At 35.1% G+C, this 20,442-nt stretch overlaps 2 protein-coding genes across 2 annotated transcripts in view; both read right to left on the reverse strand.

The window, feature by feature from the left end:
- Window positions 1-12,725, reverse strand: part of LOC105338220 (sentrin-specific protease 6) — a 32,117-nt gene extending 19,392 nt beyond the window's left edge. The window contains exons 1-7 of the mRNA XM_034477342.2: window positions 12,610-12,725; window positions 10,526-11,717; window positions 9,153-10,258; window positions 8,799-8,898; window positions 7,880-7,984; window positions 7,261-7,304; window positions 7,110-7,153 (exon numbers count right to left, since the gene is read on the reverse strand). Coding sequence (XP_034333233.2) covers window positions 7,110-7,153; window positions 7,261-7,304; window positions 7,880-7,984; window positions 8,799-8,898; window positions 9,153-10,258; window positions 10,526-11,717; window positions 12,610-12,625 — 2,607 coding nt within the window. The 5' untranslated portion in view covers window positions 12,626-12,725. The remainder of the gene's footprint in view (window positions 1-7,109; window positions 7,154-7,260; window positions 7,305-7,879; window positions 7,985-8,798; window positions 8,899-9,152; window positions 10,259-10,525; window positions 11,718-12,609) is intronic.
- Window positions 12,726-14,680: 1,955 nt separating this feature from the next.
- LOC105338221 (peroxiredoxin-2) lies at window positions 14,681-20,354 on the reverse strand. The gene is made up of 6 exons (XM_011443230.4): window positions 20,159-20,354; window positions 19,147-19,264; window positions 18,394-18,510; window positions 17,902-18,024; window positions 17,315-17,480; window positions 14,681-16,536 (listed from the first exon to the last, which is right to left on the reverse strand). Exons 1-6 carry the CDS (start codon window positions 20,325-20,327, stop codon window positions 16,483-16,485), a joined length of 747 nt encoding a protein of 248 aa, XP_011441532.1. The 5' UTR covers window positions 20,328-20,354; the 3' UTR covers window positions 14,681-16,482.
- Window positions 20,355-20,442: the final 88 nt, after the last annotated feature.

The following is a 20,442-nucleotide window of genomic DNA, read 5'->3' on the forward strand; positions in this document are numbered from 1 at the left end:
AATTACAAAACACATGGCAAAACCAATACATTGCTTTGATACACAACTGCAGAATAAACACATTTGCTTCTATAACATTTCACAAAATATCCCTCAATAAAGGGTTATAGATAAAAGACTTTAGAGCCCTTTGGTCCCCTAATTTTAGGGGCCAGTCCCTTTTTCTTGATATTAAATAAAAGGTTATTAATTCTAAACAAATTTTGTTCAACAAGTGATTAGAAATTCGTTACTGTTCTGTAGATATATGAGAAAGAAGGTTTTAGGGGCCGATCCCTTATCTCTTTATAGGGGCCGTTTAACGAAATTTTGAAGGTTGTATATTGTTAAGAACATCTTTTTGAACAACTTTTCTTCTGTACTGCATTACAAAATATTTTTCCTTTCTGAGATATGGGTGATCAAAATTTTGGAATTTTGGCCCCTAAAAACCCTTAATTACGTAACACATGATTAAATCATTACATTGCCTGAATATATATCTATAAGATAAACACATTTGCTTTTATAACATTTCACAAAATATCTCTCAGTAAGGGCTACAGATTTAAGACTTTAGAGCCCTTTGGTCCCCTTATTTTAGGGGCCAGCCCCTTTTTTCTTGATATGAAATGAAAGGTCATTCAATTCTAAACAAATTCTGTTCAACAAGTGATTAGAAATTCGTTACCGTTCTGGAGATATATGAGAAAAAAGGTTTTAGGGGCCGATCCCATAACTCCTTATAGGGGCTGTTTATCGAAATTTTGAAGATTGCATCTTGTTGAGAACATCATTTTGAACAACTTTTCTTCTGTACTGCATTACAAAATATTTTTCCTTTCTGAGATATGGGTGATCAAAAGTTTTGACTTTCGGCCCCTAAAAACCCTTAATTACGTAACACATGATAAAATCATTATATTGCTTGAATACATAACTATAAAATAAACACATTTGCTTCTACAACATTTCACAAAATATCTCTCAAGAAAGGGCTACAGATTAAAGAGTTTAGAGCCCTCTGATTCCCTAATTTAAGGGGCAAGCCCCTTTTTCTTGGTATCAAATAAAAGGTCATTTAGATCTACACAAATTTTGTTCAACAAGTGTTTAGAAATTCGTTACCATTTTGGAGATACATGAGAAAGAAGGTTTTAGGGTCCGGTCCCTTATCTCCTTTTAAGGGCCATTTAACGAAATTTTGAAGGTTGCATTTTGTTAAGGACATCATTTTGAACAACTTTTCTTCTGTACTGCATTACAGAATAGTTTTCCTTTCTGAGATATGGGTGATCGAAATTTTGGACTTTTGGCCCCTAAAAACCCTTAATTACGTAACACATGATTTAATCATTACATTGCTTGAATACATAACTGTGAAATAAACATATTTGCTTCTATAATCTATAACAAAATATCCCTTGGTGAAGAGCTATGGGTAAAAGACTTTAGAGCCTTCTAGGTCCCTAATTTGAGGGACCAGCCCCTTTTTCTTGATATCAGCAGAAAGGTCTTGTAAAAATAAACCTTTTTTACATTACATGTTTTAACAAAATATTTTCCAGAAAAGAGATAAAGAGAGAAAAACACAAAAATTCACGACGCTTTTTTAATGTCAATTTTCGAGCCCTAGCGAGCTTTGGCGCCAGTAGTGCTAAACATACAAAACAACAATCATGCAAAACTTCAATCTTTCCTTTACCTACCGTAAAAATTTGAGCTTAATATCTCTTATAGTTTAGGAGAACAACAGAAGACAAAATACCCATATAAAAATTAGAAAAATCTCAATATCTCCAAAATGGATGTGACGTCATCAATACAAAAAATTTCCAATCAAGTTCAGACCACTATCTATCACATCCTAAAATTTGATTGAGATCGGCCGAGCCGTTTCTGAGAAATCGCGTGCACAAAAAAAGGGGAAAAAATAATAATAATAAGAATAGGGAAAAAGAAACCGAAGAATAACAAGAATGTCTTCCGTTGGAAACGGAAGACCTTAATAAAGAACAAGAGGCCCATGGGCCACATCGCTCACCTGAGGAACAATAGTTATGATAAAATCAGCTCAATGGAGTCATAATACAAACTATCTAGACAATGTACAATAATACATGTAGATCCTGTATAAATAAAATCCATTTTCCCCTGGATATTCTTATGTTTATAATCATTAGTCCTTTTTCTAACAGGATGATTTTATAGTCATATCATATGTTGAGTATTGCAGTTCTCAAAAAGATCCCTAACAATAGTTTATATATGGGATATAAACGTACATCAAACTCTGAACCTTCTTGTGAGGCCAAAAAATTGTCCTGGGGTCAAAGTATTAACAATTATAAAGAATCATCTGGCTGATTAGTTTCTGAGAAGATTTTTAAAGATTTACCCTATATATTCCTTTGTTAAACTTTGACCCCCCCCCCCCCCCCCATTGTGGCCTCACCCTACCCCTGGGGATCATTATTTTCACAACTCTGAATCTACACTACCTGAGGATGCTTTCACACAAGTTTCAGCTTTCCTGGCTGATTAGTTTCTGAGAAGAAGATTTTTAAAGATTTACTCTGTTTATTCCTATGTAAAACATCGACCTCCCATTGTGGCCCAAACCTACCCCCAGGGGTCATGATTTTCACAAATTTGAATCTACACTACCTGAGGATGCTTCCACACAAGTTTCAGTTTTCCTGGCTGGTTTCTAAGGAGAAGATTTTTAAAGATTTACTCTATTCAATGTTAAACTTCGACCCCTTATTGTGGCCCTAACCTACCCCCAGGGGTTATTATTTTTACAACTTTGAATCTACACTACCTGAGGATGCTTCCACACAAGTTCCAGCTTTGGCTGCGGATTAGTTTCTGAGAAGAAGATTTTTAAAGATTTACTGTATATATTCCTATGTTAAACTTCGATCCCCCATTGTGGCCCCACCCTACCCTCGGGGGTCATGATTTTCACAACTTTGAATTTACACTACCTGAAGATGCATCCACACAAATGTCAGCTTTCCTGGCTGATTAGTTTCTGAGAAGAAGATTTTTAAAGATTTACTCTATATATTCCTATGTAAAACTTTGATCCCCCATTGTGGCCCCACCCTACCCCCGGGGGTCATGATTTTCACAACTTTGAATCTACACTACCTGAGGATGCTTCCACATAAGTCTCAGCTTTCCTGGCCGATTAGTTTCTGAGAAGAAGATTTTTAAAGATTTACTGTATATATTCCTATGTTAAACTTCGATCCCCCATTGTGGCCCCAACCTACCCCCGGGGGTCATGATTTTCACAACTTTGAATCTACACTACCTGAGGATGCTTCCACACAAGTTTCAGTTTTCCTGGCCGATTAGTTTCTGAGAAGAAGATTTTTAAAGATTTACTCTATATATTCATTTGTTAAACTTCGACCCCCCATTGTGGCCCCACCCTCAGGTGAGCTAAAAAGGTTAAGTTTACAATTCAATAAGTTGGTTTCTGGAAGAACAGACTTTGAAAATTTTCGTTATAAATATTGACAATTTTTTTACTTTTTTAATCTTTAGCTTTTAAGATCTGTGTACAAACATAGAATTGTGAGCAAGTCTCTGTATCTTGCTTATAATTCGAAGCTTAACACTCAAATATGGTTAGTAAATAGAAATTGTAAGGTAACAATTAAACACAAGAAACATGCACTACATGTATAACAAATAAAGAACACAATTTATTTTTTCGAAATGAATCATATATATATACATGTATATACCTACATATTTCCGTCAGCGATATCAAACTCTATTTAAACTGAATAAACTCGAGAAAATGCTGAGCATCTCAACAAAACCCTTTTGCATTAACCTACCATTACGCAAAAGATAATGCCGAATTACCGATAGAATGAATTGTATTTCAGTACCCCTACATCAGATTTTGCTTAATTTGCGCAGGTAAACTGTTTTATTTGATACGTAAAAATCACGAAATACAGACGATAGTTCCAAGGTTACAAAGCATAAATAATGAAAACGAAACGAAAATCAGAACAAGCTAACACCAACGTCATGTTTGAAAACTGTCAACGCATTGAAATATTTAGCCTTAATTTACTTCACAAAATCGGCACCAATATAGTTTGCATGTTTCAAAAATTCCCCTTCATACGCGAACGGTTGCATAGCAAGTAAATTCATCATAGTCAGATCGACCCTTTTTCGTATAATGTCATGGCTGCTTTAAACAAAGAACGTCGTTTTAGAAGTATGGAATACGAGTCTTGGTAAAATGGGTATGCAAACCCGGGCCGTGGCAAAATAAAAGCCGGGGCAGATCGGCAATCGTCAATTCCAAATACGCATTATTTTGCAGCAATATTAACAGCGAATACACATATACTGGTCCATCAAATATCCCGAAATTTTAATGAGATTGGCAGATTAATACCTGCCAATCTTTTGTTTTGCTCAGACCAAGTCTTGCCTACCCATTTTACCGTAGGTAATTCTTACCGTATGCCGAGCCCGAAGCTATTAAACTGATTGAAACACGCATTTCCTTTATTATTATTTTCGTAATAACTCAGATTTGAATCAGAATTAGCACTTAATTTTTGCAATTTATATTTTCCTTCCCATAAGGATAATTTATGCTAAACTACGTTGAATTGAACTAATTAGTTCTTGAGAAGAAGATTTTTAAAAATGCACCCCCCTTTTTCTACAGTTTCAAGGTTTTCTCCGCTTTGAATACAGATCGGACTTTTATTTCTGCAATTTAAATTCGCCCTCCCATAAGGATGCTTTGTGCCAAATTTGGTTGGAATTGGATAAGCGGTTTTAGAGAAGAAGTTCAAAATGTAAAAAGTTTACAGACGGACAGACGGACGGACGGACAGACGGACAGACGGACGGACAGACGGACGACGGACAAAATGTGATCAGAATAGCTCACTTGAGCTTTCAGCTCAGGTGAGCTAAAAAGAAACCGTAGAATAACAAGAGGGTCTTCCGTTGGAAACGGAAGACCCTAAAAAGAAGAATAAGAAGAATAAGAAGAAGAACTAGAGCAAAGCTCGTTGCAAAGCAACGAGTGGGTCTTCCGTTAATGTCAGAAGTAAAGCTGGAAGTTCCTGTAAGAAGCAGAGCTCTTAAACCAATAACAAGAGTAATAAAAAGAAACAATTGAAAAAAATCGAATTATTCCTGGTACGACTTAACAAAATCCGAATGATTTTAAGTACGAATTAACAAAAACCTTTTTGATTTTAAGAACGACTTAACAAAAAAAATCCGAATGTGTTAAAGTACGACTTAACAATTATTTTTGGTACGAGTTAACTTTACGATAAACATTATGCTATTTTTTAAACCGAGGACGCGCGGAATCAAAATTTCCGGAAAAATCAATTTTTAAACCCCGATATCTCTGTAATGCATTGTCCGATTTTAAAACGGCTTTCAGTGTTAGATTCAGCTTAATAAGCTCTACAAAAAACATATTCATTTTTGATTTAATCAGAAAATTCATTTTTTCGAAAAATTTGTTTCACTTCCGGTTTCGACCGGAAGTGACAGATTTTCATTTCGAGCCTTATTACAGAGGTAAATCGACCAAATCATAACCATTGAAAATTTCAAGCCTCTATCTTAAAGCGTTTTTGAGAAAAGTCCGGGACAAAATGACTTTTTGAAATTTTTAAAAATGACGTCACGTCAAAATGGAGGTGACGTTTTCTTCAAAACTTTAACATTTTTGAGGGACGCCAACTTGCAAAAAACTCTGAAAATTTCATCAAAATCGGTTTAAAACCTTTTGAGTTATGAAGCAAAAAAGGAGTCAGAAGAAAAGAAAAAGAATAATAATAACTAGAGCAAAGCTCGTTGCAAAGCAACGAGTGGGTCTTCCGTTAATGTCAGAAGTAAAGCTGGAAGTTCCTGTCAGAAGCAGAGCTCTTAAACCAACAACAAGAGTAACGAAAATAAAAAGATGAAAAAATCGAATTATTCCTGGTACGACTTAACAAAATACGAATGATTTTAAGTACGACTTAACAAAAACATTTCCGATTTCAAGAACGACTTAACAAAAAAAATCCGAATGTGTTCAAGTACGACTTAACAATTATTTTTGGTACGAGTTAATTTTACTTTAAATATTACGCTATTTTTTAAACCAAGGAAGCGGAATCAAAATTTCCGGAAAAATCAATTTTTAAACCCCGATATCTCTGTTATGCATCGTCCGATTTTAAAACGGCTTTCAGTGTTAGATTCAGCTTAATAAGCTCTACAAAACACATATTCGTTTTTGATTTGATCAGAAAATTCATTTTTTCGAAAAATTTGTTTCACTTCCGGTTTCGACCGGAAGTGACAAAATAATTTTTTCTGTACATTTGCCATAAGTCAATCCGCAGATTTACAATCACAGAAAATTTCAAGTCTTTATAAACAACCGTTTACGAGAAAAGTGCTGGACAAAATCACTTTTTGAAAATTTTTAAAATGATGTAACTAGAAACCGGAAGTGACTTAATGACTAAAAATTTGAAGGCTTCAAGGGACAAGAAATTAAAATAATCCCTGAAAATTTCTAGCAAATTGGTTGAATAGTTTTTGAGATATAAAGCAAAAAAGAAGTCAGAAGGAAAAACAAGAAGAATAATAATAATAAAAAAAAACAATAGAATAACAAGAGGGTCTTCCGTTGAAAACGGAAGACCCTAATAATAAAAAGAAACAATAGAATAACAAGAGGGTCTTCCGTTGGAAACGGAAGACCCTAAAAAGAAAGTCGACAAAAACAATATGTCTCCCCTTTGAAAGGGGAGACATAATTGGTCGTTTTTTACCACAATACATCAATTACTCAGTAACTTATTCAATTGCCTGAATTTCCCATCCAATTCGGATCCGAACCTTACCGTAAAATACTACTTGTTATAAATAATTAATTCATCTTAGTAATTCATGTTTAACTCAGTATTTGGAATGTGATATTCATCCAAAATCTATTTGCAGTAAACTAATCATGCAGTATAATTTGTACTTATATGAAAAAAAAGTAACTGGCATTAGCTTTAAAAGAAAAATTGATAGAGGTATTGAGAAAAATTCTTTTATACAAAATCAAATCATACTTCAATGGGTCTTTTTCTTCCTTGATTTGCCTGACTAGATGAGTCTGAAACAAAACATTATGATAGTCTTTAAAAGCTGTATCATCCTAGTACATACATGCATGCTGCAATGTAAACAAAACCTAAACATTCTGATTTTTTCAATATTTACCTGCTGTATCTCCTTGCCCATCTTCATAAATAGTGGTGGCCGTCCTATAAGAATAAAGCATAAAATTTCAACAAAAAAAATAAAACCGTCACATATTCGCAAACCTCACGGCCAATATCTATTTTTCAGACATATCATTTTTCAAATTGTAACATTGCATCAGCTGATTACAATTAAAAAATGATCTTGAATGTTAAGGATAGAGAGTAAATGAAATTCATGCTTGCCATGCCTCTCAGTTTTCATTTACATGTAGAGACTCAAATAATAACTTAAACATAAAATATAACAGCAGACAAAAATTTCATAGCTGTAATTACCATGGTTTCATCAATATTCCTTTAATACTAATTTTCGTGGATTTTGTTGTTATGTTGATCCACGAAATTCAATGATCATTGAAATGCAATTTCTATTAACATTGTGTATTATTAGGGTCACTGGCCATGAAGTTACGTATCCTTGAAACTGTGATTTTAACTTTATCCACGAAAATTGACACCCTTGAATATTAATGAAACCACAGTAATCATCAGCATGTATTTAGTTCACAATCATTAAAGGCCTAAATAAAGTGATTGACAGATCTGATATCCACTATTAATAGTGTATTCTATACCCGCCAACTATAGCCTGAGGCCCGGTGCTGTGTTTCCAGAATCGGCCATCTTTGAACACTTTGCTGCCCACTGCCTCTACGGCCTTCATGAAAGTCCGGGTAGCACTGAAACAAACCAGCAACAGTTACCATAAAATACCTGTAGACTTACTCTTTCATAAAATGGACCAGTCTTACCAGCTAGACTTCACAGTACTGGCACCAGGGCCATAAAACTTCATCAACCTCACTTTTGATCCAAGTCTCACTTTTATCAAAGGAATATTCAGTGTAAAAGTGAGACTAAAGCAAGAGTAAGCTTGTTTAAGCTTTGAGTCCCCAAGGATGTTTGGTAGACTAAATACTTTTAGTTTTTCCATATTCATCTGGTACCATGATTTTGATATTTATCATGTCAGATTAAAAACATTAACACTTGTTAGTCTGTGAAGGTCTATGTGTAGGCCTATACCATTACCGCCTTAGATTGATCAATTATATAACTACAGAATGTACATGTACATTCTCATACAGAAGTCTAAAGGAATGAATAGCTGACACTAAGTCTACAATCTTTAAAATCACTTAAGGTGGTATATATGGGACACTTCCATTTTGGATGCACTATTTATCGAAATCAAGTGTAAATTCATAAATGGTTTCTTTCCCGAAATTGTCATACTACAGCATAGCGAAGTGGGTTAGAAGGCTCACTACAAAACTGTAAGTTACAAGTTTAATCCCATTAGGAATTTTAAAATTTTTTCATTCCAAACATTTTAAAAACATATTTTTTGGTTAAATAATGTAAAATTTTTAAAATTCCAAACCGGTGAAAGTATTTTAGTCATAATGTACTTTAATCCACATTAATATTGTCAGATGTCCCATACCACCTTAATAGTAACTGACAGCATATCAGTAAAAACTTTGCTCTCACCTATTTGCCTGTGGGGTATTCATGTGTAGCCCTGTAGCGTTACCCCTCAGTGTCTTTTCCTTCTTCTCCCCAACTCCCCCTCCTACCATCCCACCTGCATCTACAAGACAAAAATCAGTGTCTGTGGAAAATTGTCGAAAGTTATGGAAGTCTTCTGCAAAATCCAGTTCAACGAACGAGACTTCAAAAGTATTAAACATCTTGATCATAACTATAAAACTGTAGTTTTATCTTACAACACATGAACAAGTATATATTTATGTACATCCGGTTTTTCCACCCTCTTATACTAGTTCATTTTCTATTGATCTAAAAAAAAATTTCACTCTCTCCTGCTCATTATAACTTCCTTACCCATTTCAGGTACAAGATATTCTCCATCAAATCTGTAAAACTTTTTCTCGCCTTTCAGTGGAATATTATACACAACGTTCTTTATGAACTTCAGATTTGTGCTTTGAGTGTTCACTGGAATTTTCTCGTTGGGTTTGGCTCTCGCTATCGCATCTGATAAGGAGCTTGGCATCAAAACGACGCCATTCGATAATTTTGGACCAGCGGCGGCTTGGAGCTTTGGTGGCTCTCCTGATTCATTGTCTTTTTCCGAAGAAGTTGAAAGCGAATCCGAATCACTATATTCAACAAGGGAGGTGTTTCCCTGAGCAGGAGAAGAAGAGTTTCTCTGACCCAGATTATTCACAGTAACAATCGCATGATTTGCTGCATGATTCACCATTCCTTTACCATTACTTAACATTTTCTGAACTGCATTAACCTGCAAAACTTGTACTGGGTCCTGAGTCCCTGCTATGATGAGTTGTTGAGAATTGGGTCCACTGGTGATGAGTTGTTGAGAATTGGGCCCGACTAACACAGAACTGGTGGCTGTCTTATTATTCACAAGCTTTGGGTCCACAAAATAATTCCTTTTGATGGGCCTCCTTCCCCTCCTTGAGGGTCCCAATATCCTGCACTGGCTCACTCCAGTCTGGGGGGTGGGGGAACCTACATTGACTGCAGAGGACACTGATGCTGGTCTCCCTCGAGAGACAGTAATATTTGAATTGTCGACAATGGACGTTATCGAAGACAAAGTCTGAGGGAGGACAATTTTCTGAGTAGAGGGCTGACTAGTAGAAAAACGGGGACTGGCAAGACGTGTATGAACCTGCGTGGCCTGGGGACCAGTCTGAATGATTCGTATAGGTCCCTGGGTCACTTGACCAGCGAGTCTTACAGTGGGGATACTGGTGGCCCCGGTCTTTGGCGAGTTGATCACAGAGGACAGCTGCTGCCCCTGCTGGCTGCTCGTGTTCTGTAAAGGGCTAGTTTGGTTCACAATAAAGTACTTAGTGCCACTGTTAGGTAACAGGACCGTCTGATGTACCGAGGTCGCAGTGCGAGGACTTCCAATCGTCGTCTGGACTTTTTGTGGACTGGTCAGGCTCAAATCACTTATTCTGGAACAGAAAAAATTAAAATTGCTCATTTGTTTTCTGCTTTCTTTTCTGATCTTGACTGAAAAAGTAATTGCTGAACTTTTGTTTGTTTTTACACAAAACACAATAAATTTCCCAGAAATAAGAGAGAGAGAGAGAGAGAGAGAGAGAGAGAGAGAGAGAGAGAGAGAGAGAGAGAGAGAGAGAGAGAGAAACAGAGGGGGAATAGCAGGCCTGATTACAACACATGAACAAGTATATATTTCCCTTGGAATAAAAAAAACTTACATTTGGTTGTTAGAAACATTTACACCTTGCTTCACAGGTGTAGTGGGGGCCACATGAATAACCTTCACACCGGAAGTGTCCAGGGGTTGCTGCTGCTGAACACTGACTCTATGACCGGCTGTTGTTACGGTTCCCACAGCAGCACTCTGGTTGGCTCTACTCTGAATCAGGCCTGCCAATGAAGTAGCTGCACCCGACTGCTTGGGGAAAAGAACAGTTCCAACTTTCTGTGTGGCAGCAGACAGCTGTATAGGATTTATCACTTGCTGGGTTTTAGCTCCTGTGCCTGCACCTTGCAGAACTTGGCCAATTTTCTGACCCTGTGGCTGCTGTGGATTTAAGTTTTGGCCTTGGGCTTGCAGGCTAGATCCTGCTCGACTACTTCTGATCAATTTTAACAGATCCTCTTTCGATATTCTGGTCTGGCTGAGAATTTGATTTAAATTCCGAGGATCTGCTGCATTAGTTGATGCACTGGCAGCTCCTAACTGTGAAACTAACTGAGCAAGGACCTGTGCAGAAGAAGGGCTTTTAACAATGGTAGGTGTCTGAGCAAGAACCCGCTCTGTAGAAGGGCTGTTAATGACTGTTGGTGCCTGTGGCGATTGTGCTGTTTGAACCGTTTGATGATTTGCAGTTGATGTTACAATAGTCTGTAAGTTAGCTCTATTAGCCAACTGCTGATAATCCCCATTGGCCAAGAGTCTTTGTAACAGGGACTTGTCTTCAGGTTTGTCAAAATTCCCAGTTATGGTGAACAAAACTTGGCCTTTTTCGTTCTGTAGTTTTATGGGTAGCTGTTGCAAACCTTGCACTTGGTTCACTGTCTCTGTAACAACAGAAGGATCACACCCATTTTCCACTATTTGAACCTCCCCTTCATTGCTCTCCTGAGAATTCCCGTCCACTATCTCCACTGTCCCCCCACCCTCTGCCTCCACCCCAATGGCCTCCTCACAACTTGTCACTTGCCCCTCACACACTTGTGGAGTACCTTCACTACACACTTCCTGGGGGATTTCCTCAACAGACGAATCAATCACAACAGTTTCTTCCTGCAGCTCGATATCTAATTGTTGATCTGTGTCTGAACTGGACGTTGGAATTTCTTTCTCTCCTAATGAGTCAGAGTTGGAAAATAAGCATGAATGGCTCCATCCTTTGTCTGGTGACTTCTCTTTTTCATCAAAAGCTGAAAGACAAATTCCAAAATAATATTAGTTAATCTTAATAACAAATTCTTGGGAAGCATGGACTTGACATCCATACTTCATTTTCTCATTTTATTGAGAATCAAAAGGCTTATCTATAAACTATAAGGGTATATAAGAAAACATAGCTTCTGTAGGTATTTATAATGATAATGCTACTCCCTCAAGTTTAAAGACAATGGTTGTAACCTGAGTGATCGAGGAGTTTGATACTGACAAATGGGTTTATAAAACCTTAAAAACCTTTGTAACCATGCATTCAGAAGTTGCAAGGTCACAGAATACAACTTTGAGCCCTGGGCATCAAAGGGGGAAATCAAAACAGACCAAGTGAACAGTGTAAATTGTTGGGGAAATGCTATGTTTTTTGCCAAATATAAAAAAAATACACTTTTGCATTGTTAATGCCAAGACCTTTATCCTAACAAGAACATGAAAGGCATGCTCGCAGCTTGAAGAAAACACATGAAGAACTTTTTGGAGTCACTATTACTCGTTTCAACAATAGATATATATTCCTTTAACTCATTCAAGTACATGTACAGACAAAAATCGTGCAGTTGGCTCAACTTATTATGAGCATCTATTTCCTTTCCAACATATCCCATTTCAAATTGTCTAAAATAAGGAATTTAAAAAAGAAAAATAGACACAAAAAGCTCCCACTCGTGTTAGAGAAACCGACAATTCATCAATCTATATGAACATGATGAACATTATAACACCGCAATTGATATTCATGCAGCGATCATGTCGACAAAAATGCCTGCATGCCATTTTTCTCGTCAACTTTTTCGACTATTACGTCCCATATGACTGCTAAATGTTATATGAAACATTAAATGTAAACTAAAACTATATAAAAAGATATACCATCGAAGAGTGACATGGTGCTACAGGAATATATCGGTCATTTCTTTGGTCGTTGTAGTTCACAGACATAGACATTTTTTCTTGCAAGCAAAATGATGTGTGATGTCACATCCGGTTGCCGAGAAATAATTTTCGCAAATTTATTTGATAAATAAGCATGAATGTGTGTTACCGTATGATATTTCATTATTGCTTAATCTATGATATTATAAAATCTACCGTTTCATATGTACTATTGAAGAAGGGGATAAAATTACGACATTTGCCGTATATTTCGCGCGCTTTAGACAAAAAAGGCGAGGATCAAAAGGCACGTTGGCAACCAATAGCATTTATAACTTCATGCAAAAAGAATAAGAAATACTGGTTTGGCTACTCTAAAATATTTCAGACGTTCGTGAAATTAGAACACCTTATTTACATTCTTCTTTATATAAGAAAATCAGACACACAAGGCCAGTGGCCGGCGGGACACTTTTTTTTTTTTAAACTTAATTTCTCTAGCTGTTTTTTTCTCTTATCAATATATAAAATTTAACAAACTCCATCCCAATACGGATATTAAAAGTATGAAGATATTTTTTGCAAATAAGTAATTTTTTATTTTCTTTGGGAGGGGGGGGGGGGGGGTTCTTGTCAAGATTTTTTTTTTGTAGATTTGCCCCCCCCCCCCCCCTTTCCAAAAAAAAATTACGTCAGATAATCATGCTAACTATAACAAACAAGTAAAAAAAAATGAATGAACTCAGCAGATAAAATATTACATACATTACTTGGAAAAACACCAATTTTTCATGTAAAAAGATGTTTGTGTTCAGAAAATTATAGTTTACGTAACAAGAGCGATTACCAAAGAAAATATATACTTATACATTTACTTTAAATTTTGTTGTTTCACGGGGAGGTGGAAGCGGGAAATCATTTGAAGATTGATACGATATGGATTAAAAAAAAAATAATTAAAAATTGTCCAAAATAATTAAATGTCAATTTGACGCCTGATTTCGACAGAAATGTATTTAGACCCCCTTATGAAAAGAAATTGTGATTTAATGTAATTAATTTATTGTACCTCACATTTGAAGGAGCAATACTAAACCTGATTAATAAAGATTGGCGGAAACTCATGAACATATACACTGTTGTACATGAACAGAGCATGTTGGAGTCAAACGTAAACGTACGCGATTCTCTCTGCAAGATATATACATAAATTTTGGACATATGGATGTCAGTGACTCTCACTGTCTCTCCATGCAATTGTTCAGTGGTGGTTGATGTATAATGAATAATTTTATTGAAATTTATTTCCGACATCAAAATCAATTCCTATTCAGGTGACCTACATTGTCGCAAGCCACGGGTTTAAGATTTTGTGTCCATTCTATTTTCACAAATTAGTTTGTGGAAATAATTTAAAAAAAAAATATTGCTGATGTTCACTGTTTACAAATAAATTGATTTATCAATAATGAAATCTGCCTTTGAGATAAATTCATGCGTATCTGATTTTAAGGTAAAGAAATCTGTAAAATATAGCTGACCCCCTGTGAAAATTTTCACAAATTATCACTAGTTCAATCCGAAACCTAAATGAAAATTCAACCACATCCAATACACGAGGTAAATGAAATCTACAAGATATCTGTGAGCCAATGCTCACTACTGATACCACCCCTTTGATGTAAATATACAAAATAAGCAAATCGACTCTTAGCAGGAATTTGACATCAAATTTGTCAAAAATGAATCCCACCGCAAGGCATGCCTATACAGGGTGTGCTAAAATTTCAAACGTCTGCAATGAATAGTTAATAAGAAAACCCTGCGAAAATTTGGGCTTAGAATAAACAACTGAACGGAGATGTCTGATTGGTTCGCAAATGGATCTATAATGTGGCTCACCTAAACAAAGGGTGTGTTAAAATTTCAAGCATGAAGTTGCTGGGAAAATCGTGAAAGAAATTTTCTATGGACAGAGACAGACAGACACACAATGACCCCACCCTGCCTTCGAAGCAGGGGTATAATCATATGAATATTCATGTACAAAATAAAAACAAGTTCTAGATTTATTAAAACGTTTTTTTATTTTGTCACATAAGTCAGCACAACCAGACCCGGTGTCATGGTATATTACGCAATGAACATTTATACCACATCCACACCAGATACACTACACAGAACAGAAATGCAATATAGAAAGTGAAAGGTGCAATCACACTTTTCAAAAAAAAAAAAATAATTTACTAGTACCCTATAAATGTATGTACTGATAGTATAATAGTTATCTGGTTAACAAAATAATATATGGTCTTTGTTCCTGTGTCTGTGATGTTTATGAGAGGAGAGTCACAGATTTGCTTTGAATGAGACACCAGTCACTAGTAGTTACCCCACACCACCCCACCCCTTGTTTATTGTTTCTATGACACAGGAAAAATAATAAATACATTTACATTAACATTATATATGAAAATGAGCTATTTTTTTTTCTACATAAAATTTCATCTAATATAGATGTACTAGTATCTGCATTTATGTCTGTTTACATTTGACCAAAGTTTCACTTCATTTAACCAACTCCAAAAAAAAGAAAATAATACCCAATTTCCATCACCTTGGACATGTAAATAGTAGACAGACTACATCGTATTAAACAAATGCAATAGAGAACATCCACACCATGTATAAGATAGCAACAGGTCTTCAACAGCAAAATCGCTTCCACATATATCGTTATCTAATTATACAGCATTGTCATTTTACACAATCATGCATGTATATAAGAGACATTTTATTATAGAAAACAGATTCATAAGTTTTACAGTGGTCCCTTCAAAGAGCGTCAAAATTATTAATGTCTATATGTATATATATCTCATTTGAAAAATTTGTTTAAATGGATATATACGACATTTGATCTACATGATTGAAAAAAATATTCTTAATGGATTTCTTGACATAAGGCAAAATATTGCATTGCAGATCTATACAAGTTTCAAGCATATTTGTAAACCAGATTCTAAAGGAAAAATGTATTCTTTATAAATACTTCCAAAGATATTTCTGATGTTGTTTCCTTATCCTCTATATAAACTTGTATAGCAATAGAAAATTTGTAGCTCTGAAGAATACATGTTTTACTGAATACTTGAATTCCTAATTAACATACACAAAATGATCTCAAAATAATTTTGTTAATTCGTATTACATGTGTATATGATGCATTAACATATATAAATATCATTTGCAGCACAAATTAAAGAACAATTGAAAACTTAAAATTTAGAAATGCCACATTTTGGAAGAATAATACAAAAATATTGAACACAAAATAGTTTAACAAAAAAAACACAGTAGCACTGAATATTAATTCTCAACAAGTAACTAATTTCCACATAAACAAATACGAACAACAATTTTGCACATTAAGTTTTTCCCAAAACCTTTAAAAGTAGTAAGTTTTAATTGCACACAGATGGACAAGTAACTTAAATATTAGCATGAGACTAGAAAGAATCAGCAGAATTTAAAAGTACAGTGTACTTGACTAGTTAAAGATTTTTCTGTACCAATTCAGAAAAGGTGAAAGGCAGAGAGAACAGAAATATCAATTTTTATGCTGCAGTGCCAAAAAAAAAATAATCACATCAAAACAATATAATAAAACTGGTGGTCCTTAGATTAATTTTGATCAACTACCGGTAAATATATATTACTTTTTTTTTTTGGAAAAATAATTCAAACATTTAAAACAAATTCAAAAGAATATTTGTTTTGTGCCCTGAATTTGCATGTTTACAAAAATCCCCATCCACAGGCAGCACTTGACCGTCACAACATTGACATCAGCACCCTCAAATCCTGTCCTCAGTTGTTCTGTTTACTGAAATACTTCTGAGATTCTTTGGGGTCAGGAATGATCTGGAGAAGAAAACAGAGACAACTTATATGTGAAACCCAAATCAGCAGAACTTAAGTTACCTCACTAAACCAAGACTTATATTTTTAAAAAAACCCACTAGGTTACTTCTGTCACAAGATTGGCAGTTTAAATGTTTTGTTAAACTGTTTGTGTCTGTTGGTTTGGTTGAATATAATCATAGCTCAGTGGTTAAAATATCCAGTTTAGGGTGGTTGTTGGCATTTCTGGATTAAAGTTTCGAAAAACAATTTTTTATTCAAAAATTCCATATTTTTCACCTATTTGATTTATATACCTCTTTTGCATCACATTATCTATAATAAACAAGTAAAATTCTGCTGATTTGAGCAACTGTTTCAAGGTGTAGTGAACCACCTTAAATCAGTCACAGACATCTAAAGATGCAGAACTATTAAGATGTCAATTTTTGTTCCTGCAGTCTAAAATTTTACCTTTGGCAGTCTGACTAATATAATTGAGCTCTAAATAAGTCTGAAATGATTCTTGATATCAATGTACATCCCAGTGCATAACTGAAATTCTACAGAAATGGGCTGTCTAAGGTACACATATCAACTAATATACTAAATATACCATTTAAAGGCAGTTTTTAAAGTATGACTTATGCCTAAAACACTTTTGTGTGAAAAAATATCACAAAGGTTGGCCCTTACAGGCATCAAACTATTTGATATATTTTTTTTTTTTTTACAGAATTGTATGTAGCATATATTCAATACAGACATCCTCCACATCTATTTAACACTCAATACGTACTGTGTCACTCCCGGGCTTCCAGCCCGCAGGACAGACCTCCCCATGAGTGTCTGTGTACTGGAAGGCCTGGACCAATCGCAATGTCTCGTCCACGGAGCGCCCGACCGGGAGATCATTCATGGTGATCTGGCGCAGCGTTCCTTTAGGATCAATGATAAACAGACCCCTGAAAAAAAAACCCAACAAACACCATATCATGGCAGATGTAAAGCTTGACAAAAAGATGTCCATTATCATTTCAATTTTTACCGCAAACATCTTGGCATTTAATACATGGTTAACTGTTTATTTCTCTGAACTTGTCAATTGTTCGGGCATACAATTTGCATGAGCTTCAATCATCATAAACACAATTACAGTAAAATGCTGTTATAGCGAACATGCTTATAATGAACTGACGCTTACAGCGAAGTGACTTTAATTCCCCTGAGACTTTATTACATGTTGTAATATTGATGGATATAACGAATTACGCTTAAAACGAAGTAAAATCGTCAGTCCCTTGCCTTTCTAACAGAATTAGAACAGGATAGTAAGATGCAAAGTGTAGGTAGAGGGGCTCATACAAAACTGACTTCTTTCCTTACCTGAGACTGTGACCTAGATCCTGAAGGTACACTCCATAAGCTTTAGAAATCTCGTGGGTGATGTCCGACAGCAGTGGAATATTCATGGGACCCAAACCTCCCTTTGCTCTTGGTGTGTTGATCCTGATTGATAGTAATAAAATTTACGTGAAAATATTAAAATGAAATCAAAATACATAAATTCAATATTTTTCAACCCATTGTATATCGATATCATTACATGTAATAGTAACAAATCCCAGGTACAGGTAAAACTTTACAGATCCTACATGTACATGTTTGTTTTAATAGAAATAAAAATCTTGTTTATATTTGATTTATCACATCCTTCATAATTTTCGTATGTGTTTAGACTCTACACATTAATTCCAATTCATTTACAGATTCTCTGATATATGACTAACCTTATTATCAATTGACCTAATTATCATAATTTATGAATGTATTTAAATATCAGGCATGGTTCAGAGAGGTTGACCCTGTGGACCTTACCATGCCAGGTGTGTGAACTGTGAGTCGACAGAACAGGCGATCACCTCTGTGTTAATCTTCTTAAATTCCCCGACTCTGTCGCTGAAGGCAATGATTTCAGTGGGACACACGAAGGTGCTTAAATATAAAGAAGCCAAGGGTCGCATGAATACAATGACCTTTAAATCAGAAAGCTTCACAATCATTCACATGCATATCTATCATCATGACATTAGAAACACAAAGATGCTAAAATTTTAATGAAGCCAAAGGTGATATGAATACAATGACCTTTAAATAGAAAGTTTCACAAACATGAAACTACCTGACGTATACAATGCAAATAACTATGTTTACAATGATACAATGATCATGATAGAGGTAGTCATACTGTTGAATTGACATTTAAAGATATTTCAACATATAGTAAATAAGTACATGTAATACCAGCTAGTGCAAAATAAATGACATTAAAGAATTATAACTCTATTAAAATAAATATTAGAGGTGATAATGAACATGGAAATATTCTTATATTATATAAAACATTATATATGGTATAACACAGTAGTTGTGCACAAATTTTCCTGCGATTCATTGTTGAGCATATTGACAAAATGAAATGTTCATAGAAGAAAAAAAGTATGACAACAATTTGACAGAACCATTGCCCATGAGTTTACGAATCTTTGAGGATGCATGTTTTAAAAAATGAATATTAATGCCTACAAATATTTATAAAACTGCAGCCATTAAGATATCTTATTTGCTTACAAGTCAAGAGGATAGAAGAAGAAGACCAAGTATTTTCCCTTGTAGTCGGAAAGTTTAATGTCCTTGAACTCCCCCTTGATGACTGCTGTTCCATTAAAGTCAGGTGCAGGCTTGGAAACTGTGATAAATGCAGAAGATTAGTTATTATCATCATCCCTTAAAACTACCTACAGTAAGTAGTTTTGCTTTACATCAACCAAATCCAGATCATTTTTACATGTATCTGAGACTAATTTTAAAAATATGAAATTGAACAGGCCATTGATATTCTTTCTTTGGCAAAATAAATCTCACAGCTCTTAAAAGAAATTATACTGGTGTTTGACCAGTTCTCATCAAAGAAAATTTCTCAGCAGTACATTGTTACATCATTTTATCAACACAAAATAAAATTATGCAGGTAAAATGATGTAACATCCATGCACTGGTGAGAAATGGTCCTTGGTGAGAATTGGTTGCATGTGAGTAATTTAAATAAATTCCATACAAATACTTAAATGCATACATGTATATTGTTAGTCTTTTATTTTCTCTACATATCATAATGAAATTAAAAAAATGTCGTTTGATAGTTGTATTTATGCCTTACACCATTTTTTAACTTTCTGTGCAAATTCTATAAAAAAATATAACAGAAATTCTCTTATGCTTCTTTCTGTTACAAATGAGCATGTTTGGTAAAATTGCAATGTGGAATACATTTCAACTGAGCAGTAGGTATTTAAAAAAAAAGATATACCTCAGAAAGTCATTGACACTGCCCCATAAAACACATACGTACATGAGCAGCAGTATTGTTATGTCAGTGTATGCAGGTCAATTTTTGGAAGACAAACACATAAAAAATAACTGTTTCTTCTAAATGTATTGATCAAAAAAGAGATACTTCTTGCAAATAAAAATAATGCCATAAATATCAATAACTGACACAACGGTTGACTTTCGTAAACAGTGATCAAGTTTCAACTCAGTCCTAAGACTGGAAAACTTGCACGTTGGATGCAGAACTTACTGACTGCCTGGCTCCACTGAATCGCATGACCCGATGTGCGCCTGGTTTCTTGTGGGAACACACTTCCACCAGCAAACGACTGACATTTGTCATCATCAGCAGCCCTGCAGAAGGTGCATGCAATCAAACAAACGATGCCGAAAAACAGCATGTTGACGGACGACGCCATTGAACACGTTGACTTCCGGTGTCATGTAGAGCCACCGAGAGCACCTGTTTTAATCTACGAATAAATATTTTAATTGGTCGCTTTAGCAATATTGTCAGTTATCATTATATTTCTG

This window comes from Magallana gigas, chromosome 9, assembly GCF_963853765.1.
Source record: "Magallana gigas chromosome 9, xbMagGiga1.1, whole genome shotgun sequence".
Classification (NCBI taxonomy): Eukaryota; Metazoa; Mollusca; class Bivalvia; order Ostreida; family Ostreidae; genus Magallana; species Magallana gigas.